Source organism: Elephantulus edwardii, unplaced genomic scaffold (genome assembly GCF_000299155.1).
Source record: "Elephantulus edwardii isolate Elephantulus edwardi_28Jun2011 unplaced genomic scaffold, EleEdw1.0 scaffold00015, whole genome shotgun sequence".
In the NCBI taxonomy this organism is placed as follows: Eukaryota; Metazoa; Chordata; class Mammalia; order Macroscelidea; family Macroscelididae; genus Elephantulus; species Elephantulus edwardii.
Genome location: NW_006399765.1, coordinates 22,657,583 through 22,683,277, shown reverse-complemented (window position 1 = coordinate 22,683,277; position 25,695 = coordinate 22,657,583). Strand labels below are relative to the sequence as shown.

At 44.4% G+C, this 25,695-nt stretch overlaps 1 protein-coding gene across 2 annotated transcripts in view; it reads right to left on the bottom strand.

Annotated features, from left to right (window-relative positions):
* Positions 1 to 25,695, bottom strand: part of SLC9A8 (solute carrier family 9, subfamily A (NHE8, cation proton antiporter 8), member 8) — a 76,119-nt gene that overhangs the window by 34,545 nt on the left and 15,879 nt on the right. Inside the window, exons 5-8 of one of the 2 annotated variants that reach the window (XM_006881627.1) lie at positions 17,355 to 17,413; positions 10,791 to 10,874; positions 6,381 to 6,482; positions 5,266 to 5,300 (exon numbers count right to left, since the gene is read on the bottom strand). In XM_006881627.1, the coding sequence (XP_006881689.1) occupies positions 5,266 to 5,300; positions 6,381 to 6,482; positions 10,791 to 10,874; positions 17,355 to 17,413 (280 nt within the window). Of the gene's footprint in view, positions 1 to 5,265; positions 5,348 to 6,379; positions 6,483 to 10,790; positions 10,875 to 17,354; positions 17,414 to 25,695 lie in introns of both variants that reach the window. The other variant, XM_006881626.1, reaches the window with a different exon arrangement.

The window sequence follows — 25,695 nt, the reverse complement described above, 5'->3', positions numbered from 1 at the left end:
GGGTGCAGGAAGGGTGCAGGAAGGGTGCTGGCGGGTGCTGGCGGGTGCTGGCCGGTGTGTGATGACGTGGGAGGCTGGTGGGGAGGGCAGGCCAGGTCACAGCGTGGGCCTTGTGGGCTGTGAGGAGCCTGCGATGTACACTGTCTGAGACTGGCCTTTTTTCCTCAGTGTTTTATAATCATTTGATCTCATTAAACTGCTAATTCTGGTTCTTTCTAGCTGTGCAGGACTTTTGCCTGGGCCCTTCAGCAATAATATAAAACCTGGAGGCCTGAGTCGACAGTTCTGTGGAGACCACTCCTGGTCTGGTTCCTACACCAAACGTGCTGCCTGGGGCCATCTGAGGGAGGGAGATGCAGGCCTGGGGTGACATCATGCAGCCTCACGAACTGGCCCGGGCTCAGCGAGAGGAGTGATGGCAGGCAGCGCTCAGTGGCGGCACCTGTTCAGTTCACTGTGTCAGTCAGTGACCTGCCATTCTTGTCCCAAGTTAGAACCAGTGAGTCAAAGCTATGCTAATTCATCCAGGAACCTCATCACTTCACGAGGGGCTCCTGAGTCTGAAGTGGAGGTCAGGCCTGCCCTGAACTCCAGCCCTCCCTGTCCTCACAGAGGCCGCCCACATGCATGGGGAGCTGTGCCCGCAGCCCTTCTCCCTCCTAGCAAGCTCCCAGTGGGTAGAGGCTGTACTTCAGCCGTGGCTGTCTTTCTGGGATCTGTACTGGGCACGGCCCAGAGACGTTGGTGGGCGGAAGGAAGAGAGACGAAGGAAAAGGGAAGGAGAGGGGAGGGTGGGAGGGAAGGAGAGGTAACACCTCTAAAGGGCTGCCAGCCAGGGGGCCCCTTCCTGGGCATTGGACCTTGATGTCCTCATACCAGTGATGTCATCCAGTGTGGTAACTCAGGGTGTCATCCCACGGATGGGAGAGGGCAGCTTGTGGCACAAATACTCCTGTGCACAGAGTAGCTTGGCCTTACCTGACCTCTGTGGGAGCTAGGGTGGCTCTGTGGCCTCCACTGTCCCCTCACTTCTACCACTGGTCAAGGGTGAGATGCAGCTTACTCTCCAGTGGCAGGTGCTATACCCTGCCTGCAAGTTGACTACTCGGAGCAAGAAGAATGACGTGGAGGGTGACAAGTTACCGCACCAGGTGATGGGTAGCGTCAGGGGTATGCGCACACTTGCTCCCCCAGTGATGCTATGGCTCCCAATACACCCTGGACAGAGAGCTCGTCACCCCTTTTTCATGTCCCTCTCATCATCCAAGCGACCTTAAGTGGAGCCCTGGTGGGTGTGAGGAGGGAAAGGCCCGTACACAGTATAACCTCAAGGACCAGGACAGGGAGGGGCGCTCTGAGAGCCACTGAAGGGCATGCTCGGGTGCTGGGTGTGCAGTGCTGGGGTGTGTGCTGGGGTGTGTGCTGGGTGTGGTGTGCTGGGTGTGTGCTGCATGTGCGACCCATTCCCTAGTGCTAATGGACCCTCCCTTTTCCTCTTGAGAAACCACAGCTGTCCGCTCTGTCCATGCAGTCACGCATGGCTCAGGGAGCGAGCCTGGAAACCCATGCTCAGTCAGTGTAGACCATGCCTGCTGTCCAACTGCATCATCAGGAATCAGGTTTGCTCTCTGGGCAGGATGGCTAATGGAGGAGCCTGGAACCTTGAGTGCGACATGGGACGAGGGTGCCTCAGGATGGAGCTCATCAGAGGGCTTGACTAGAGCCCGGTGAGAGGGGAGATGCCATCATCATGGGTTCCTGGAGGCAGCCACACCGGAGCCGTCAGCCTGGGGACTTGTCAGCCTGGGGACCTGTCAGCTCTGTGAGGTAATCAACACCTCCTTTGGTTTAGTCTGTGCTGCGTTTTAGTGACCGTGAGAGGTGCCTGACTGTGGTGTCCTGGACAGGAAATCAGAGAGCAGGAAATGCCAAGATGAGTAGACAAGAGGATGGACAGACAAACACGTTGAAGCAAACATAGTAAAACGGCAATTGTACCATCTACATGGTGGGTTAGATGTATGCACTCCTCTGCCTTTTCTGCATGTTTAAAATGACCACAATAAGAAATAAGAAGTTGAAGAAATGCTGAAAGGACTAATACTTTATTCTCTCTGTACACACACACAGACACACACACACACACACACACACACACTCTCACTCACTCACTCACTCACTCACACGGAGCTCTGGTGGCTTAGTGTTAAGGAGTTGCACTGCCAACCAATGGCACACAGTGAATCCACCAGATACTCCAAGGGAGAAAGACAGGCACAGCCTTCTTGCATGTGACCTACAGCCTCTAAAAACCCACTGGAGGGTCTTCTATACGCCAGCTCTGACTTGATGGCACAACAACATATATACATACACAATATTGTTTTTAAGTGGAGAAAATGCTTTGTACAAATCACACATTTAGCTTTGGCTGGAAATCTAAATAGGGACCCGGAAGGTACACACATTAAGGTGTGAGGTGTGAACTGCCTGAATCGTGAAGAAGCCCAAGCTGAGGGGTCACCTGTTGTCACTTGCTACACTACACACCTTCCTGGCCTGGCCTTAAAGAGGGCAGGTACCACAAGCTCAAGTTTAAAATGTGCGTTCGTTGCTCAAAAGGTAACAATGCTGACAAAATGAAAAGGAAGCAGCATGAGGGTGGTGAAGTGATTGAGGCACTTGAGCACTGAGGGAAATACCCCTCCAACAAAAAGGCCACCCAAAACCCTCTGTGTGATAAAGTGATTTTTTATGTTTTCTATTCTGAAGAAGCTGTAACTGGGTGTCTGTGGGACTTATAAAGTTCCCTGGTGGCTTAGTGGTTAAAGAGCTCCATTGTTAACCAAAAGATCAGTGGTTTGAACCCACCAACACTCTGAAGAGGAACGATGGGGCCATCTGTAAAGGTTCACAGCCTTGGAAAACCTGTGAGGTGGTTTACTCTGTCCTTGAGGGTTGCTATGGGTTCCAAGTGAGTTGACAGCAAGAATTTAATGGGTGGGTTGCTCCCATATTCACTCTGCATAGTGTCTTTCAAAAAGCAAATAAATTGTTGCTAATGGCAAACTCAGAGAGTGGGGTGGAGCTCCCAGATTAAAACAAGTTTGGAAGGAGGAGTGGCATCCACTTCCGTAACAGCTTGCCTCCGGAAACCCTATGAACCTGGAGAGAGGATGAAAGGCACCCAAGCGTCGAGGACTCTCCTTCATAGGGTCACCTGAGGCTTGACGGCACTTAACAACAACAACAACAACGACGACAAACTGGAAAATTCCCTATGAAAAATCTATAAACCTGACTTCTCCTAAAAAACCCCAACCAACTCTGCAGTAAAATCTTGGACCCCCTTTCCCACAGGGTAATTCTTAAGTGAAGCTGGGAGAGGGGTTTCCTCTGAGACAAAGTGTGCCCTGCTGTCACCACTGTCCCCATCTCACACCTGTCCAGCTTCCCACTGCTGAAGGTCCCACAGGGCCCACAGCTGCGTGGGTTTGAAAGCCCTGGTGGATCTTCCCCAGTGCAGTCCTGACCCATCCATGGAACAGTCACTTTCGACCAGGGAAGGACATGCCCCACATGGAGAGAGAAGCACCACTCGGCTCTGTTTGCCTGAGGCAAGTCTTGGACTCCTCTGGCCCTGGACATCCCAGAAATCCATTCTGTTCAGCTTCTCAGGAACCCATCAAGCACCTTCTGGTCTCAGAGCAGTTGTGCCACAGCCTGGCCACTGGGGCGTCTTCCTACCAGAGGCTGAATGCCTTTCTTTGCATTGTCTATAAAAGTACAGGGCCTCCTGCTTGACCTCCAGCTCCCATGCAGGAGGACCATGTTAGTTCATACACCTACTTTCACTCTAGAACATATATCAGAACTATTTCACAACAAAGGCTCCAAAATTTACATCCCTGGGAAAACGGAAATGGGCTTGGGCCTGATGTTACCTGTGGCCCAATTCCTATGACAAGGGCTTCTAGTGGCCAGTTCCCCGGTTGCTGCTATAGAGGGAAAACTCTGGCCCTCGCCCTGGAAAGTCTCCCCATTTAACCCACAGTCACAGGACCCAGACAGACCCACGTGCCGACGGTGACGCAGAGAACACAGCGGTTCTGCACGCACGCTGCAATTCTCACACTTTCTCGGCTGCCACCTTCTAAGAGAGCTGCCAACAAGGCTTCTCGTTAAGCCATCACGGAAACTCCGGGACTGGGTTCCTGGACAGCAGCCTCACTTCTCACTCAGGAGAGGCCTGAGAGGGCATCCACCACGGAGCTCCCGGTCTTGCCTGCCCCTCCCTCCTTTCTGCCCCTTGGGGGAACTCCCAGAGGGATGATTTCCACCTCAAGCCTTCCTCCCCAATCCATCAGGAAGACAACTTTTCCTTCTTGTTGTCAGGAGCCACTGACTAGAGTACAACGCATAGGGACCCTATGAACGGGCGACCTGGACCCTGCCCTATCCTGTGCCATCGTCGTCACCCCTCACACACTAGAGCCCACTGCTAAAGTCACCATGTCTATCCATCTCATGAAGGATCTTCTCCTTTGCTGACCCTTCATTTACAAGCATTGTGTCCCTTTGCAAGGAACAGCCTTGCCTAGCTACATAGGGCTTGTGAAAAGATCCATAAATTAGCTAAAGATTATTCTCCGCTCCGCCCCCCCTTTGTGTACCATCGAATCGGATCTGACTGGCACAGGAGGAGATTGCCCCTCCTTCTCCAGCAGAGCATCTGGTGGATTTGAACCGTGCACCTTTGGGATTGCAGCACATCTTCTTGTCACTAGGCCACCAGAGCTCCCCCTAAAGATGATTCTTTTTTAAAAAATTTTTTTTTAATTTTATTATTTTTTGTGTGTGTACTGTCAAATCAGATTTGACTGGTACAGGAGGAGACTGCCCCTCCTTCTCCGGCAGAGCATCTGGTGGATTCGAACAGATGATTCTTAATAATAAAAAAAGGCAATAATGCAGTGCTTGTGTGTGTATGGGGAGATAAGCTGACAGGCCAGAGTTATCCCCCCAAAGTTTAAACAAAACGAAACATTACAATCTCAAGTGCCTTCACTAGGAATTGTCAAAATTCCATACTAGAAGCTTGATTCAATTCAAAGACACACATTAATTAGGAATACATTCGACAGTAGAAATTACCAGAAAAAGGGAAAGACAATAGAGTACTACACCCAGGAGACAATGTGGAGAAAACGCCCCCAACCCCGTCTAAGAAGTAAGCACATGGGTGCTACAGTGTGAAGCCTTTACCTGTCTGTCATGTTGAGTTTAGAGATTACATCAGCCTGCAAAATAAAACACACAAAAACATACAGACACACAAAGATACCCCTGGAGAACAGCCAAGAAGATTAAGATGCCCATTAGTGCTTTATTACAAACTAATCAGGACATTAATCTTCAATCCCCAAATCATTTGAAAAATAAAAGAAAACTCCCAAGGCTTAGTTTAGCGTGCATTCCATCACCTTCTGACAAAGGTGGGGGAAAGAATGCTACGTGTCATTTAAGCTCAATTAACCACAGTTTTCTTCCCTCAAGTTTACTCCTATTTGATCTTAGGAGTTGAGCAATGAGGGAGGCAGTGTAACAGCTTTCTTTCAGAGCACTGAAGCAGCAATAAGAGTGTCCCTCAGACAGAATGGCCGCCTTATTACAGCCATGGAAGGAGAATGACAGGCCTGGCACACGGACAGAAACCTGCCAGTGACCCAGATGCCTGAACCTCAAAGTCCGTGTACAGAATTGGGACAAGTAAACGTTCTGTAACCGACAATGCCAGCAGAATGCAAAACCAGAGCTAGTACCTTCCCAGGGGTGTTTGGTTGACATTAGTGCAAATTTGTTTGGATCTCAACATACCAAAGACCCAACTGATGGCCCTGGGAAGTAGCTTGGCGATGGTGAAATGCCAAGTATATAATCTTATATGTCAAGGGCCTCGAATTGAGTGAGTGGACTTAGAATTATCTTTGCTTTAAAAAATGTAAATTTTGATAAAGGAACTGTTCAACCCTGATTTGGTCTACCTGACACCATGATTGATGTTTAAGATCTTAAAGTTTCTATCCTTAGGTTTTTCAATACTTAATATAGTACTAATTTGCAATTAAGATAAAATGTTTTTGGATGATGGCAAAGACTCACTCAATTCCAGATGCCAGAGCTCTTCCAGAACCCTTAACACCAACTTTAACATGCCTTTACTCTGCCTCATGGGGTCTGGACTTCCTTCTAAGAGGGCCTTTTACCCAGAAAAGGAAATTCAGGCCCCATGGGGGTGGGGGGTGCATCTCAGTTCCAGGCTTCCTGCATTACTTCCAACAATATCAGAAATATTTTAGTAGTTTTTAAAATGTTCTTACCTGTCCCAAAAAATAAATTCCTCCGCCTACTACAAAAGCAGAAATGGCTGTACCAAAAACAGCAAACAAGGTGATAGAACCAATGTTCTGAAAGAAGTTACCCTGTTAGAAGGAGAGGAAATGACAGGAATCATCAGAAAAGCCCTGAGTGTCAGCACAGGCACAGCCCCACCTGGCCTCCTGCACTGTGATTTTCAGGGAGGGGCACCAGGCCAGCTGGAGGCCTGGGGGTCTGCCCTCATCCCCACATGCAGAGCCAAGTCCCATAGCTCTACTATCTCCACACCACTCTCTCGTCTCCCTACTTCTCACCAGTTACCTCCACAACCTGAACCTGAGTCCAAGCCCAAGCCACTGCCACCTCTCACTAGTCCACAGCAGTAGTTTTCTCTGTTTGCTTATGCCTGAACCCCTTCACTCCTCTTTCCAATTCCGGAATAATCTTTGCACAAGATCCTGACCCCTACACGCATTGGGACTGCACTGAGGCTAAACCAACCCTACCCAGAGCCTGGGTGGCTGGACCCTGGAAGGTCTCTACCTCATTTGGGACCACGCTAACACCCACTGTCTCCTGGGTCCTGCTCATACTAGAGGCTTGCTGTTCCTCAAGCAGCACGTGCTCCCTGCAGGCACAAGGTCTTTGTGTGTGCTGTTTCCTTGACCATGCCCACCCTTCCTCTCTGGTTCCTTTGCCAGGTTAGATCCTACTCTATGCTCCAAGATGTGCTCTACAATGTGCCTCTCGCGGTAGTGCTGGCTATTTTCACATGACTAGTTAGTCAACACTTGTCTTTCCCACCAGGCTGCAGGCTCACTGGGGGCAAGGGCCACACCTGCCTTTGCATGGCAGAGTCAAGGACAGAATGCCTGACAGGCAGACCAAGCCCAGTTATATGTCCTAGACAGATTAACTGCTTCATGCCTGAATACCATTCAAAGCACATGCAGTTACATGTTTCATTTCATTAAGAAGATACATCGTTAAAAAGAATGTATTGTTCTTCTCCAGGTCTTTTAGACAATTTTATGTCACTCCTTTAGTATCATCATCAAGTGCAGTAGATTATACTGTACAGTATTTAAGAGAAAATAATTAGGTCCAAGCAGCATGGACACATCTCTCAAACTCCCATAAAACAGACAATTAAGCTGGTTATTAGAATTTGGGGACTCTGTTTAGGAACAATGAGCCATGATGATCTTCATTTGTGGGTATGGACATGGGTGTGAGTGTGCAGACATGGAAGTGGGTGTGAATATGGAGGTGAGTGTGGACATGGGTGAGTGTGGACATGGGTGTGAGTATAGACATGGAGGTGAGTGTGGACATGGGTGTTGGTGTGTACATGCATTTAAATGTGGAGACGGTTGTGGGTGTGAACATGGAGGTAAGTGTGGCCACGGAAGTGGGTGTGAGTGTGGACATGGAGGTGAGTGTGGCCATGGACTACCTTTTGCTTTGAACTTCATGGATTTCAGTAGTTGATGCTTGTAATTTGTAACTGTGTTTCACTCAAGCACACTGTGTTTTATACAATCATTCACATACACTGTTTTACATCTTTAGTTACTAATGATCTGTGGCTTTCATCACCCCATCCCATGTTCTCACTGCACCCTGCTCATTCCTCCCCACCTCCCTCCACCCACTAATCTCTGCTGTGCCATGATTCCCCCCCCCTTCTTCTGCCTCCTTTCTCCCTTCCCCCTTTTTGTCCTATCTGCTAACTGCAATAGCCGTATTGTCCTTAACTTCATTTCCCCCAAGCTAATCCTCTCTTGCCCTAGTCTTTTCCAGAATTCCCGGTCTGTACATTCTATTTCTGTTCTCCCCTCCCAGCCTCATCCCTCAATTACCCTCCTATTTTCACATTAGTGGTCTTATGTCGTATTTGTCCTTCGGTGACTGAATTATCCTCTCAGCATGATGCCCTCCAGACTCTTCAATGTTGGGGGCTATTTTATGAATAATTTGTTTTTCTTTAGTGCTGCACAGTATTCCACTGTGTGAACATATCAGTATTTCTCTATTTACTCACTGATGGGCGTTTGGACTATTTCCCTTTTCTTGTTATTGTGAACAATGTTTCAATGAACATATTGTTGTTGTTGTTGGGTACCACAGAGTGGGTAGCGACCCAAAAGCTGACCCTCTAATGAGTTTTCAGAGGCAGGTAATTAATCGCCCTTAGCAGGTGGTGGCCTTGAACCACGTGCCTTTGGGACTGCAGCACAGCTCTGTGTCTCAGCTCTAATTTCCTTGGAGAATATCAGGAATAGAGTAGCTGAGTCATATGGGATTTTTATATTCGTGTGTGTGTGTACCATCGAGTTGGATCTACTGGCACAGGAGGAGATTTCCCCTCCTTCTCAAGAAGAGCATCTAGTGGATTCGAACCAAGTGCCTTCGGTATAATCATCATTTTGAGGAAACTGCCAAACTGCCTTCCACAGTCGTCGTACTATTTTACAATCCCACCAGCAGAGTATGAGCGTTCCAATCTCTTCACATCCCCACCAACATTTATTGTTTGTCGTTCTGTTAAACTTTGCTACTGCTGCTGGGATGACATGGCATCTTAATGATGCTCTGATTTGTATCTTTCGGGTTGCTAGTGACTGTGAACAATTTCCTCCTGTGTTTGTGGGCCATATGAATAGCCTTCTTGGTAAAGAGTCATTCCATGTCTTTTTGCCCATTTTGTAACTGGATTACCAATCTTTTTCTTATAGGCCTGTGTTATTGTTGGGTGCCATCAAGTCAACTATGCCTCAGAGTGATCCTAAAGATAACAGATAAATTTTTATTATGAGACTCTTGTCCGAAACGTCATTGCCAAATATTTTTTCCCAGTCTGTGGCCTAACTTTTTACCTTATTGGGAAAAGGTTTTGATGCACACAGTGATTTGATTTTTAGAAGACCTCATTTGTTGATTTTATCCTCTCCTGGTTGTACGTTTTGGCTGTTTACAAGCCTATTTATGCTGTAGACTAGAGCTTCTAAATTTGTTTTCAGTTTTTTTCTCTGATGATCTTTATGGGTTTTGGTTTTACCCCTAAGTCTCTTATCCACTTTGAAGCTGGTTTCTGTGTATAAGGTGAGATGTGGATCCTGTTTCAGTTTTCAGCAGGTAGATGCCCAGTTTTGCTGGCATAATTTCTTAAAGAGGCTGTGATTTCTCCATTTAATAAGTATTGCTTCTTCATCAAATATCAACTGGCTGTAGGTACATGGGTTAATTCTGGGTTCTCGATTCTGCTTCACTGGTCTACCAGTATCATGCTCTTTTGGTACTACAGCTGAGTAGGGTTTAAAATCACGGAGTATAATGCCTCCTAATTTTATTTCTATTTTTCATAGGTGTTTTGTTTATTCTCTTTCCTCTTCCTTTTTGCTAGTCTCTTTCCAAATGCAATTGGAAAGTGCCTTTTCTAGCTCGTTGAATAGCGAGTTTGGCATCTGTATCGGGATTGCATTGAACCTGTAGATTGTTTTTGGGATGAGTCGTTTTCACAATGTTGAGTTTCCCTATTTATGGACAAGGATTATTTTTCCATTTAGTTAGGTCTTTGTTTCTTGTTTTGTGTCTCTTGTTAGGTTATGCCTAAATATTTCATCCTGTGGTGGGCGAGTGTAACTGTGACTGCGTTTCTTCTTGCTGTTGTTGACATATACCCTCAAGGCAGCACCAACCCACAGGTGACCCTCTGGCAGATTTTCAGAGGCAGTAAATCACGTGGGAGGAGACTGTCCATCTTTCCACAGAGCCACTGGTGGGCAGCCTCCTCTGGTGATAAGATTTGTTGCGCTCCTAAGCTAAGGGACATGCATCTCCGGAGGCTGGAATCCAGCAGCCGCTCCTTGGGAGAAAGACAGGCAATCTCTCTCCTCGTGATTTACCACCGTGGAAACCCAGGGAAGGATCAGCTGCACTGGTTCCAACTTAGCAGCCATGAGTTCTAGGGGTTTTTTTCTTTCATTCTGTCCCATAATGATAGCACATAAATGTGCAGGAAATGTCTTTGCTCTATCCTTTACAATTTGGATTTGACTACCCATAATCTGATAATGCCTTTGTTTGGCATGTCATCCTTTATATATAAAGAATGTCAATATAATTCGAAGTAAATACAGGTAAACTGGGAGATAGCCTTTGCCTATCTTCCTGGGCAAAGTACACCCCTGTGGAAAACACTGGCTTAATTAACCCGCACTGCCTAGAACTGTAAAGATTGTCAGTCACTGATGTTCACGTCTCTAGAAGGCCAACTTGTATGATGCACCTTATGGGGAAAACAATAACCTTCACACAGGAAAGTTAGAACCCCTGCTTCTGAGGAACCTGCCTCAACAGATGTGAAAAGCCACCCAGACAAAGTGCACTAAAGTGTGCTGCTGTCTTACCTTGTGCAGTGAATAGCCAGACTCAAATATAATAGGTGGGAGCAAGAGCAGAAAAAACATGTTTGGACGAAACATTTCTTCTTCCTATAAATATAAAATGAGGCTTTTCAGAGTCACAGAGTTTGTATTATTAAGAAATAAATGTTATCACCAGGGACACAAGACAAGGTCCCAGACACAATGGGAGGAAAAAGCAGAACAAAACTCAAATGTGTCAAAAAGGTCATAGTTACTGACAGAGAAACAGGAGAGAGCCGCCCCCAGACTGTTACCTTCAACAGCCTTTGATCTCAGAGGCTACCTTGCATTCAAATAACAGACTGGTTTCTAAAATAAACAGTATCACCCATGAGTGATATGCTACCTAGAACAATGAACTCTGTGAGACCAAATGGTCAACAGTGACTCAAAAGTAAAGATGACAAGGGAAGGAGGCGAAGCTAGATCAATGGAAACAGAACGGAAATAATGAGAAGCTGAGACATTGTGAAAACTGTAAACAATGTCACGGAACGATATGGATAAAATCAATCAAAAAGAAATCTAATTTTCTGTGTAAACTTTCACATAAAATACAATAAGAAAAGAGAAATGCATCAAAGCAGAACCAAAATAATTCTTGCTTCAGGGGCCTGGCCTAGTGTTTAAACAACCACCTGATAGTAAAATTTGGCAGAAGACATAGACAAACATTGTGCATTTCAAAATGTAGCACACGATTCTGAAAGGCAACTGGCGAAAGAAATATAGATGTTATTAGGTGCTGTGGAGTCAGCTCACGAACAATGGCTCCGACCCTGCCCCGTCCTGTGCCATCCCCATCATTGCATAAGGCCGAGCCCATTGTTACAGTCACTGTCTCACCCATCTTGTCGAGGCTGACCTACTCTTTTGCTGACACTCCACCTTTCCAAGCAGGATGCTCCCTCCAAGGACTGGTCCATCTTAATGACATGCCCAAAGTAGGTGAGGTGAAATTTCACCTTTCGAGCTTCTAAAGGAGTCCCTGGTGGTACGTATTGGTTTGTTCTTCTGGCAGCCCCTGCGATATTCAGTATTCTTCTGCATCACTACAACTCAAAAGCTCCTTTTAGACACAGTAGGATACATTTCATTTTTTGGTATGGAAATTAATTATTTGGTATAGAAAAAAATTTTAATTCAGACGGAACACATTCAAAATCAAGAAACCTAGAAGACCTTGAAACTGGTAAATTCTAAAGCAATCCACTTAGCAAAAGGGCAAACCCGACCAGCACCAGCGGCTCCAGTCAATTCTAACTGATGGTGACCTCATGTGCATCAGAAGAGAACTGCTCTCCACCGGGCCTTCAACACCTGGTTTTTCAAAAAAGGATTGCCAAGCCTTTCTTCTGGGGCACTTCAAGGTGAACCTGAACCTTTAATCACTCAGTTAAGCAAATGACTGTACATCACCAAAGGACTGGAAGTAAACCCCTACATATTTATAAAAGTCGATCTTCTCCCTGCCCGTGACACACATCTCTCCTATAAACCCAGCTGTGATGAAATACTCCGCACCTTGTCCCATGGTCATGCTTTCAGAGTCAAACATGAAGCACCACTATGAAACAGCCATCTCTGGGGGAGAGGATGAAAGCAACAATGAGAACTTCACTTCCTATAATTAGTATGTCTCTTTTATTTGTTGGTGGGACCTAGAGAAAATATACACTGTTTATTTTTGCCATATGTAACTGCCCCTTCATCTTCCGTGGAGCAGCTGGTGGCCTCGAACTGCATGCCTTTGGGATTACAGTATAGTTTCTTGTCACTAGGCCACCAGAGCTTCCTATGAGAAAATACACCCTGGTCTTCAAATCCAAATGCCAGCATGCTTTGCATAGTCTATTTAATTCTGCAAAAGCAGGTCTTTTTCACACGAAAATTTCCATGTTAAAATCTTGACAGTCCCATTTCTTGTCAAAATCCCTTTTCAAAGGAAGGACTAAATGTATTCTTACAAATGTACAGCTGTTACCATAAAGACTAAAATAACATTCAAAAAAGGTCTTAAAATAGAAGCAAATGATGACTTCTGAAAATGCCTTATTAAGTTTTAAAATAACTGCATGTATAACAAGCACATGACTCAGACTGCGACTATGTGGAAAGAAACGGGCTGATCTCTGCTTTGTGGAGCAACCTATTCCCAGGATCTGTGCACTGGGAGCACGGAGAGCTCCCTTTGGGACCCTGTCCCTGGGAAAAGAGAGATTCTATTTGGTGTGGAAGAGAGGTTCCAAGCTCCGTGCCGCAGCATCCCCTCTGAAATGGTCAGAAGTGGTTTCAGAAGGGCCTGAGTAGTGTGTGGTCAATACTGCTGGCCCCTCAGACTGAGAAAAATCCCTTTCAATTCTTTTTCAATCCCAGTTAAATCCCAGGCACCATAGTTTGGGGCTACCAGGGTGAGCCCCTCCTTCCAAAATCTCACTCTCCCTTTCTGACACAAGTAGGGAGCTGCACTATGTATGTCATCTTCACTGATTTGTCTAGGCCGCATGACATTTCTCATTCAGATGGGACCTTTAAAATGGTCTACAATGATTCCTTTAGAATAAACGTATTTAAGTGAAAAAGCAAATGGTTTTCAAGGTAAGAACTGTGCATGTCACAACACAGATGATATGCAGGCTGCTGGGCAGTTAAGAGGTGGTGCTTCATGGGGAGAGGACTGCAAGAACTTTGTGGCCTTTATATCCCACTGCTCCCCAAGTCACCTGCACCCCACACGGGAGTCTGCTTCCTGGTTTGACTTCCCACAAGGGCATTCTCCTCCAAAAAGCTTCCCTGACTACCCCAACCTAGTAACTTCCATTTGCTGATTCTCAGGAAGGTTTTTCCGGCCCTTACATCCACCACCTAACTCTATTCCCATTGTCTGTATTAGAAAACACTAAAGACAAACTTGGAAGCTGGAGTGGCATCCACTTCCTAAATGGCTTGCCTCCAGAAACTCTACAAACAATACTCAGGTCTTTTATTCATAGTGTCTCATAGTGTCGCTATGAGTCATCTACGACTCGACAGCATTGAACAACAATAAAAACAAACCCTCTGTCATCAAGTCAATCCTAACTCACAGAGGCCGTATGGACATGGGAGAACCGCTTCACAGGACTTCCAAGGCTGAAAATCTCCACAGAAACAGGCTACCACATGTTTTCCCCATGAAGCAGCTGGTAGGTTCAAGCACATTTTTATTAATATTTTAATATGAAAAGTAACACCCACTGAAACAGAAATTCTACAAACGTTAACAGGAGCAGACCGCCTCACCTTTCTCCTGTGGGATAGTTGGTAGTTTTGAACCATGGACCTTTTGGCTAACAGACCAATATGTAACCCACTACACCAAGAGGGCTCTTTATGTCTTAGAACAGGGCTCACAAGTTTTAAAGCTCCCATGGTCACCTAGAGTTCCACAGCCAAGAGTCACAACCTTGTGCCCACAGAAAGCGAGCCTGGTGCCAACACAGCTTCTGTTTCTTCAAGAGAAGATAGAAGCTTAGGTCTTTATGAGATGTCCAGAATTCAATATGAATTAATATTATTTTTATACTGTGAGTTACAGCAGATCAAACAAATCAAGTCGAATGACATCCAGTCTAGGGGTAGGGACAAGGGTGTGGCCTGTCACACCCCACCCCCCAGCAGGCTAACGCAGGCTGCACCTTTGAAACAGCTCACTCTGTCTTCCCTTCGCTAGTTACCTCTGAATCTCCTGGCCTCGAATGAACTACCACTAGGGGTTTAACCAAGATGCCGGAAGAGAGATACCGTCTGCCTCCCATGTGCTCCTGTGGGTTCTGCCCAGCCTTTCAGCTCTAATCCCTCTCCACCTAAGAATAGTCCTGAAGTATTAGGTGCTCAATGTGCCTTTTCAGAATTCATTAATTACACAAAGTATTTTGAGAATACAAAAAAATATACATTTCAAATTGCCTTTTAGGGTGGACTTAAATTTTGTTGTTGTTGTTGTTGAATAATTTTTTTTTAATTTTAATTTTTATTACTTTTTATGTGTGTACCGTCAAATTGCATCTGACTGGTAGAGAAGGGATTGTCCCTCCTTCTTCAGCAGAGCATCTGGTGGATTTGAATCGCATACCTCTGGGGTTGCAGTGCAGCTTCTTGCCTCTAGGCCACCAGAGCTCGCCTAAAATGAATTTTAATGAAAGTTTACAGAGACTCAGGGTTTCCAGTCACTTACTGTTGCACTTTTCTCCCTACCCTCTCCCTCCTTCCCAATTCACTCTTCTCCTTGAAAAGCAAAAGAAAAACTCTTTCATTGTTATGCAATCCCTCACACCAAGTCCACTCCACTAAGCAGCCTTCACTCTGGACTTCTGTAATAACAAGAATACCCGTTCATGTCCCTTTTAAACAATTCTCCCCCTCATCTGTTTCAATGCAATATACATCATTCCTCCCCTCCTTTTCTGTCTTCTCTCAACCCTGATGTCAGTCCCGTTTTACAACAGTGGCACTAAGCAGTATTTGTCCTTTTGTGACTGAGATATTTCACTTAGCAGAATGTCTTCCAGGATCACCCACTTTGTATAATATTTCGTGAGTTCCTTGTTTTTCAATACTGCTTAGTATTCCATTGTGTGAATGTATACCAGAGCTTCTCTATCCATTCGGTTGTTGATGGGCACTTGGGTTGTTTTTCAGCTCTTTGTTGTTGCAAGCAAAGCCGCAATAAACATGGGTGTGCATATGACCTTAATTTTTTAAAATGAACCTTATGAGCAACTCCTATATTCTCCCTCCACAAAGACAACTTTGTGATATGCTTGCTAATCTCTCCTTAGTCAACATGGAGAGTCAAGTTTCAGCTACAAGTCCAGTGTCAATCAGACCTTGTAGCACTGATGATGCTCACACACCATCACCGTGCAGAAGTCGCCATGGTGCAGTGCAGAGAGTCCTGCCACACAGGGCCAGCCGCATGGATGCAGCACACTCCTCGGCACCTTGCTTCCTCGTTCTGTGAAGCTGCGCACATCCCAAACTCTCTGAACATGTGTGCCTTCCTCTCTGGAAACTTGGCTGTCATGTGGGCAACATGAACAAATGCTTATCAAGTCCTCTGTAAATTGCACGCTGGACAAATACGCTTTAGGATCCAGAGTCATCAGAATGGAATTGATAGCAATAAACAGTGCTTAATGCTTAATGCTAACTGGATTCTCCTTTTCTCAGGCCCACAAAGTAGATGAGAATCAGAAAAATGCAAATAAATAATCATGGAACTTGACACTGAGAACTCCCAGATACAACAGAAATGACAAGGTTTAAGTTTTTTTTTCAAAAAGCTCAGATACAAAGATAACAACTTGAACCTAATAGAAGTTAGGCGAAAAAAGTTAAGGAGGCAATATAAAAACTTCTCAGTTTTGTGACAGGCAAGTCACAGTAAAAACCAAGCAAGAGTCCATCAGTGTCACTAAAGTGAAGTCCAACCAATAATCTCTGAGAAGAAGGACCTCTGTCTCCCATCAGCCAGGAACTGAACATACACACCCTCCACCCCATCTCCACCCTCACCCCACCTTTGCCTGAACCCTTGGTTCAATTTTTAGCCAAACAATATGCAGATCTAAAAGGTGAATGATACCATTAAGGAGATAGGCATTCCTTAGAACACTTAACCATAACAGATAAAAAGAGCTGCATTTAGCCAAGGGCAAAGTTCAAAAGGCAAGGATGGGTTAGGAAATAGAACGTAATGGAAATGGAAAATCCCCGGAGAAGTGGGAAGAGTACTGTTACACTATGGAAGTTCAATCAATGTTGTGAAAGCAAAGCCCATGATTAGTGTCGCTGTTAGGTGCTGTCAGTCAAGTACCACCCATAGTACCCTATGAATACCATATCTGAACCCTGTTCTACCCTGTGCTGCCCTCATGCTTCCTGACACACTAGACCCTACCATGACATTCACCATATCATACCACCTGGTTGAGGGTCTTCCGCTCCTTTACTGACCCTCTACCCTTCCAAGCATGAAGTCCCTCTCCAAGGAATAGCAACTCCCAGCAACATGCCCGAAGTATGTGAGGCAAAGCCTCACTATCCTTGCCTCCAAAGAGCACTCCAGCAGCACCCTCTCAAGACATATCTGTTTGTTCTCTTGGCCGTCCATGGGATGTTCAGTGCTCTTCTCCAACACCACAGCTCAAGGGCATCGATTCTTCTGTCACCCTTATTCACTGTTCAGCTCTCAGATGCATTGCAAGTGATTGGAAAGATCATGGCCTGAATCAGACACACCTTAGTCCTCAAACTGACATCATTACTCCTCACTAATTTGGAGAGGTCCCTAACTACAGATTTTCCCACTGCAATTCATCTCCTTATTAGTTGAATGGAAAACAAATTCGCTCTAGAAACTTTGACTCAAAATGTGAATAACTTGTTGAATGATCTGCTCTATAAACCTTCAGCCAATTAATTCACAACAGAAAGTTAAATGACAAACAAGACAACTAACAAAAATTATGAGAACACTGAAAAAGAACAACTGGGCAACCTTACCTTCCAATTTGCCAGTTTCTTAAATTCTATAATCTTTATAACTGCTCCCATGAGGATACCTAGGAAACAAAAAGTAAAATTCAGCATAATTTTATAATATGAGAAAGACACCTGGGGCTTACTATGCTGGAGAAACTGAACCCTTCATTCTGCCTCTGATGGCTTGTTTGTTTTGGTTTTCATTCATAAATGTTGTGTTTTATATAATATTCTATTTACACTGTGTTTCACAGAATCCTACATATATCTGAATGGCTCCTATAGAATTCTGCAAGTTTTATGTCTGAAAACCCAAGAATGGGAATTAGTGGGAAATTAAAAAAAAATTTTTTTTCATTGTTGCACATTTCTCTTCTGCTTCTCCCCCTCCCCCATTTTGGTGGAAAATTTTAAGAGTCACATGATTTCTCACTTGTAACCCAGGTAAGTGCACGACAGCGCAGTCCATACAAATCTGGGGTGGGGAGGGCAAAACTGCACAAAGCAATACAGCAGGACAGTTTGCCTGGACTTTTTTCAAGGTGAAACGCCAACAGCTATATTAAAGGCTATATTTGCCTTATATTCCTTATCTTACTATTTTCACAAAAGAACTGAAAGAGCCCTTTCAAGATGGCAGTTCTATGTAGACTATTTAGAAAGAGACACAGGCCTAATGCTGAAAATAACCTAAAGTGAAGATTCCGTGAAATTCCTGGAACAAAACAGACCATCTAAGTGCAGGCATGTTTCCATAAAGCTGACAGACTCATTACTTCCTCAAAAATTACTTCCTAAAAGAATTCTCCAGAAGCAGCAGGGGTACAATTTTATGATTGTTCTGTTACTCACTAGAAAAGTGATTTTTTCACTCTGCTGGCACACAAGAAGAATTGTCATGGGAGCTTTGGATCAAGTCAAGATGCCCAAGCACAACTCCAGATCTGCTAAACGTGGCAAGGGGTGAGACAACGCAAGCCGGGAGACCACTGCTATCGATGCTTAAAGACAAGACTACCCTTCGCCCTGTTGAAAAAGGAGCTTTCCTCTTCCCCACCAGCAACACTGAGCTGAAGAAATACCTCTTCTTGGGTCAGGGGAGAGAGGAACACCAGGCACAAGAGTTTAGTAGAACAAAGGTAAGACCAATAAGTGTTTCATGTGCTGTCTACACAGGAGGGAAAGCTGCATTATCTCTTCTCTACAATCTCTGTACTATTTGAGTGGCTACACATCAGGAAGATAATAACTCCATTTTTTAAAGAGGCCAAGAAAAAAAAAATAGGCACTAATAACAACTGTATATTCACTTTCTCAGTGGTGTGAAGGGCAATGCATTCCCCATTCTCCCCAGCTCCAAAAGGGTTTCCCAGTAGAGCTCCTTTTTCTCTTAATTTCAAATCAGATGTGATGGTTTGCTTTGTCTTTTCTCAAATAGGTGTCAATAATCAAACAGGCACAAACACTCTGGAAAATGTTCTAAATAAGACAAAAGGTCCTTCTGATCACATCCCACCCTTTCCTCCATCTCAGTGCTCTGTCTTCTTGCCCCAAGGCAGCCCATCTTCTTGGTAGGTTTGGCAATATTCTACACTTCAAAACAGTAAATTAGGCTGACATTTTTCTGAAGGTTATTTTCCCAGCTGTCGTCCCTCTGAGAAGCATGTCCAGCTGTTGGGGTGAAGGTAGTTCTGCACAGAACACTTTTGTCTGCCTCGCCGCGTAAGCGTGCTTCTATCCTGGGGCACATTCAGAGAGAAAGAATTACAAGACCTGGGCTCCTCTCTGTTCCTGACAATGCTGGTACACTGCCTTCCAAACCAGGCACAGCATCTCACACCACGGCTGGCTGGAGGGCATCCCCCATACTCACCAAGGCTGGGCAGGTGTCAGACTTTAACGTTTTTTTCAATGCAATGGGCACTTTCAGGTTTCCGTTTACACTTTCTTGATTACTACTAGGTTGCTGAACATCTTTTCATGGTTTCAGAAAACTTATTTACTACTGAAACCTCAACTTTCCTTTTTTTCTACGTAAATTTATAAACACCCCTTTTTAAGGGGAAAAAAAACCACCCCAACCCAAACCAAAAAAACCCCACAAGTGAATTAATGTAGCATTGACTCTGACACACAGCAGCTCTACAGGACCAAGGAGAACTCCCCAACACACAGCAGGTCTCAGGGACAGAGGACTCCCTCATAAGATTTTATATCTTTAAGGAAGCAGACTGTCACATCTTTCTCCTGAGGAGCATCTGGGGGGTTCAAAATGCCAGAGTTTTAGTTGGCAGCTGAGCACATAACTCCTACACCACGAGGGCAATGTATATGTTACTGTTGTCAGGTGCCATCATGGCAGCTCCAGTTCACAGTGATCCTGTGTGTACACTGGAAGGAATCGCTGCTGGTCCTGTGTCGTCCTCACCATCACAGGTTGTCTGAGGCCAGTGCTGCAGGCACTGCGCCACTCCCTCTTACAGACAGCCTTTCTCTTTTTGGCTGACCTGTTTTACCATGCAAGAGAGCCTTCTCCAAGGACTGCTCTCTCCTGGTAGATAAATGTCTAAGTAGAGAAGATCAAGTCTTGTCCCACTCACTACTCAGCAACATTCTGATCACACTTTTCCTAATTGGCACATTTGTCTCTGGTGGATTTTGCTGTTCTCCTGGCAGTGCAGGGTGGAGGTCATGTTCTTTGTTGACTCACTCACAGCCAAGCTGGAACCAAATCACCGCTGACCCTCCAACAGGTTTTCAGAGGCTGTAAATCGCATGGAAAGAGACTGCCCATCTTTCTCCCTTGGAGTTCCTGGTGGATTTGAACCACTAGAGAGGTGAGGCCTTTGGGCTAGCAGTGCACTTCTACAGACTACGCCATCAGAGCGCCCTTCTTTGCCAACACAATTCAAAAACAGCAATACTTCCTCAGGCTTCCTTATTCAGTGTCCAACTTTCACAACTTATGCCATGATTAAAGCTTTTATAATAACGCATCAATCAGTTATGGCTGAAAATCAGTAATTACTGCCTGCATTCCTACTTGTGTTATTTTTTGGGAGACACTAAGAAGCTTTGTAATATGATGTGATATTACGATTACCTGGGTAATCCTTTTGAGCTGCCCTAGGGCTATACTATGGCGTGGCATTAAACTGTCAGACTAATCCTTTATTTTTTGAGATTGAGATTCAAAGATAGGGCAGATCAATCCAATTCAGTCTATTCTACTCCAAGGAAACTCATTATACCACACAGCTCACCAACACATGGAAACAATGGCCTAAACACCAACTGTCTCCAATTTTGTTAGAAAACTGTGCACCCCTATTAATAAAACATGAGCATACACTTTCAAGTTACCTTTAAAAAGTTTATACAATAAAAAAATTAAATAAAAATTTTAATAATTTAAAAGTTCTACCATATTAAAATGTTTTCAAATACTTAATAAGAAATACGGGAGCTCTGGTGGCCTAGTGACAAGAAGTGGTGCTGCAATCCTGAAGGCACGTGGTTTGAGGCCACCAGCTGCTCTGTGGGAGAAGGATGGGCAATCTCCTCTCATGCAATTAACTGCCTCTAAAAACCTGCTGGAGGGCCAGCAATGGGTCAGTTCCAACTCTACAGTATACAACAACAAGAAAGACAGTTGTAAAAGTATGAGATTTTAAAATCAATAAAACACGTTCTAATATCTTTTTTCCCCTCAGTGGATCTTTGTGCATACATACGTCACTATTGCCTTCATTCAGAAGAGGAGAAGGAAATAAAATATTTGTTGAGCCCATTCTTGCAGGATTTGTCAATTTGTATCACTTTGTCAAGGATGAGCTTTGGCAGAGAGGCTCAGAGAACTGAACTAACTTGTTGGTGGGCCCTTGATGGAGCAATGTGCTAGCCTTCTACTCCACTCTACACAGGCTTTTTCTTGCTTTAAAACAGAACATGATTCTGAAAGAAACACCCCCCCATCCTATTCCTGTTGCTGTGATCTACAACAGGTGAAACTGGACAACACAATGATTTCATCTTTATTCCTTATAGAATCCAATACAAAATACCTAATAGTGGCTCGACATTATACTGCCAATAAGACTTCTACTCAACTAATGCATAAAAATTATAAGGAACATACATTAGCAAGTCGAGCAGTCACGTAAATACATAAGTTTATGTCTGCTTGTGCTTTTCAAAGAGCACGAAGCCTGATAAAAAACTGTTCAAGTTTTCAATGAACAGGATTTTTCTTTTTTTTTCTTTTTCTGATTAGTTGTTTAAGCATAAAAGAAAAAACTAAAAAAAAAAAAAGAAAAAACTATTAGGGGGGAAAATATGCCCAGATTATATTTGCTGCTGTTTACCATGGAGATGAAACTGACCCAAAGCTGATTCTCCAGCAGGTTTTCAGAGGAAGTAGTTCGCACAGGAAGAGACTGCCCACCTCTCTCCTGCGGAGCAGTGCGTGGATTTGAACCATGTACTTTACGCTGTGTTGGCAGTGCAATTCTTTACCACTAAGCCATCAGAGCTCCTTAACCAAATTATAGAAGTCCACAAAGTGTAAAAAGTTGCCCAAGAACTTCAACCAAGGGCAACTAAAGGCCAAGACCATATCCTTAGAACTTTAGGTTAATATTAGGTTTTAATAAGGAATGAAAAAAGTCTGCTCATTCTGTCAAAAATACAGTAACGTATAATGGGGAAAAGAGTGTCATTTTCTACACCAATGATTTCTTAGGAGCTCTAATGCTTAACCAACACACAAAAGGCTGGTAATTCCTTTAAATGATTGCAGACTGTAAAGTAATGTCAGGCTGGAAGAGGTAGCTAGGAAAATGTATCCCCAAAAGAACCCAAAACTCACTTTCTTTATTTGGCACAGAGGTTGGAAACTCTTGAAATTGTGTCTATCTCAATATTTTGGTAAACTTTACTCCAGGAGAAATAAAAATTTCCCTTCAATTTATATGGTGCAATGAAATACAGAACTATTTTAACAGCTTTGTCAGCATTTTAAAATTCTAATTCAAGTACTCCGTTATCATAAACACCACTTGCTTACACATCATCGATCTTCCCCTGGAAGTACTCTTAGCTTTCCATGACCCAAGTTAGCAAGTACTGAAGGCAAGCCCGTTCACCATCCATGCCCTCTCCTGACACATGGCTGTGCACGCTGAGTTAGTTCTACAACCTCGCTGAAGACATGATCGTGCAGATGAGATGCTGTGCTGATCCCACACCATTCTCCCACCCCAATCCTATTCTAGGGTGGGCTCCATCCTAGGATGCACAGGGAAGAGGGGGCCGCTTTCCTCGTGTAATGATTCCTGTGAGGACAAAAAGCCTGATCCCTGGTACTGTAGGGGTACCACCTGGACAGGGACCCTCTCCCTCTCAAGAGTGGAGCCATGAGTGGAAAGACTTGAAAACTGGAGAGGAACTGAGCTCACGGTACTTCATCCAGCGAAGTCTGAAGATGGCCCGACCTGTAGTTTTTCAGATGCATGCACTAATAGGTATGTTCTCTTCCCAATTCCTTTTCTTTCAATCCCTCTGAGTTGGGTTTTGTCTCTTGAATGGGAAGAGTCCTACATTAATTAAGATTATTTTGGCTGCAGGTAAAAGAACATCTGATTAAAAGTGACTTAAAGGGGAGCTCTGGTGGCCTAGTGGCAAGAAGCTGTACTGCAATCCCAGAGGCACACGGTTCGAATCCACCAGATGCTCTGCCGGGGAAGGAGGGACAATCTCCTCCTGTACCTGTCAGATCCAATTTGACGGTACACACATACACAAAAATAATAAAAAAAAATTAAATTAAAAAAAAAAGTGACTTAAAACAACACTTTTTTTTGTTTTACAATACATGTTTTATCTCATAAAAAAGGCAGCTCTGAGATAGGCAGCTCCATGGCTCCTAACTGCACAAAGCAACAGTGCCCCCCACCCCCAATATTTTAAAAAAAAAAGGTATGGAAAAAAAAACCCCAAGCATTCTGGCTTCTGTCTTTGAGCCATGGCGTTTGCAAGATGGCTACCAGTGCCTCAAACACCATCTCCTCAAGTGATACAGGGAAGAAAGAAGCCATTTTCATCTGTTTAATCAGAAGAAAATATTTCCCAGGAGGAAAATATTTCCCAGGACTTCCCATCCTCACTTCCCCATGGTCTTATAGGCCAGAACTGTCTCTAATCACTGGCAGCTGTTGCTGCTGTGTACCGTCAAATCAGAACCAACCCACAACTCCAGTGGGTTTTCAGAGGCAGTTAGTCTCACAGGAGGAAATGGGCCATCCTTCTTTGGTGGAGCAGCTGGTGGACTCAAATCACGTGTCTTCAGGATTGCAGTGCAACTTCTTACCACTGGGCCACTAGAGCTCTATAATCATTGGCAGAGGAAAACGGAATTAGCACGATGGCAAAATCCTCTCCTGACTTGTAAGGGCCCGTCTTCCTTGAGCAATCTGTGGAAGACACTTGATCAGTATTAGGGTTCTAATGTCAAGGAAGAGAGAAGAAATGACCCAGGTATGGAACCAGCAATGTCCTAATACACGCACTGATGCTCAAGAGTTAATCTTCATGTGGCATTCCAAATCAAATCAGAAGAACCATCATTTCCATTTTCAGGTACTCAGTCTCTAAGTTCATGCCAACTCTAGTTTTTTTTCTAAGAAATTATGAAACTGACCACAAAACTGGAGAAATCCTTTGGAGTGCGGCTTTTTTAAGCTTTTATGGAACACCCTGGATAACAGGGTATAACTATGCAGGTATCCTCAACACGGCTAATCGCAAGAAAGGAATGCTAATAACCTTGGCTTTCTTAGAGCTCTATGGCCAGCTCATTAGCTAAGGTTGCCAAGCACCTGCCAGGATGTGCAGCTGAAGAATCTGCTAAATGGAAAACAGAAACTGAACAAAACAGGTTTCCAACTCTTCACTGTGGATCAATAATCCCAGCAACTTCTCTTTCTTAAAATATGGCACCACCCAGAGTTAATGAGGAATCAATGAGATATTGTTGTGATGTGCTGTGGAGTCACTTATGACTCACAGAGACCCTATGTACAACAGCTCTGAACCCTGCTCTGTCTTGAGCCAATTATCATTGTTCCCAACACTCCTACCTCCATTGCCCCAGGCACTGAAAAAATCCATCTCAACCAGGGTCTTCCTCTCTTGCACTCTCCCTCCACCCTTCCACGCATGATGTCCTTTTCTAAGATTGATCCCTCCTTGCAAAATATCTAAAGTATCATAAAAATTCACAGGTCAGAACATGGCATTTAGTAGATTTATTCATTCATTCATTCATTCACCAAGTACTTAATAGTTGTTATGTGCCATCAAGTCAAAACTGATTCATAGCAGAGCTTCCAATGAGTTTTCAGAGGCTGCAAATCACATGGGAGGAGATTGCTCATCTTTCTCCCGTAGAGCAGCTGGTGGATTTGAACCATGTGCCCTTGGTTTGGCTGCACAACTCCTTCCTTACTCACTAGGCCATCAGAGTACCTACTAAGTGCCAGGCCCTGCTGCAAGCACTAGGAAGCTGCAGTAAGCAAAAAAGACAGAAATTCCTGTCCTACCAGAGTTTGTATTGTGCTAAAGATACATTAGTTGTTGCTTATGCAATATGTGGAACTCAGTATTTGTGTAAGAAGTGAACCAGGACTGGAGCATATGGCTTTACTAGGAAGAGACCAATTGATTCTGACATCTGATTAAAGAAAGTGAGGAGCACAGTTTTAACAGGCAAGAATGAAAGGCTTCAATTAACATCACACAGATGCAGCCTAGCACAGCAGGTCAGAAGACTTCATTTGAGCCACAGGCCAGTCACTCCCTAACTGTGTGACTTAACAGTACGACTTTTTACATCTCTGAGCCTTGGTTTCCTCAACTGTAAAATGCAATTAACACCATCATTGTTTCAGAGCAAGCATTCACTAAACACTGATAACAACCACTAGCATTATTAGCAAGCATCAAAGACTGCTGCACGTTCAAAAGCAAGGATTACAGTGCCAAACTCTACATGTAACTCTAAAAGGTCCTCAATAAATAAAAAAAAAACAAACTTAAAATGAAGACCACTGATGGCTATAAAAACCATGAGGACTTGTGTAGGAGTCGATAAGGCTACGGGTAGAATTAAAGAGAAGGCAGAAAGTAGTACTTGAAGACTTGGATAAGCTTTGGTCAGCTTTCTTCAGGGACCCCAGCTGGCCAGCAGTGATGCCATGTTAAGAGTTTTGGTTTCACCAGTCAAAATAGCAAAATTTAACAGAACAGCAAGCAACAAATGCTGGCGAGGTTGTGGAGAAACTGGAACCCTGATTCACTGTTGGTG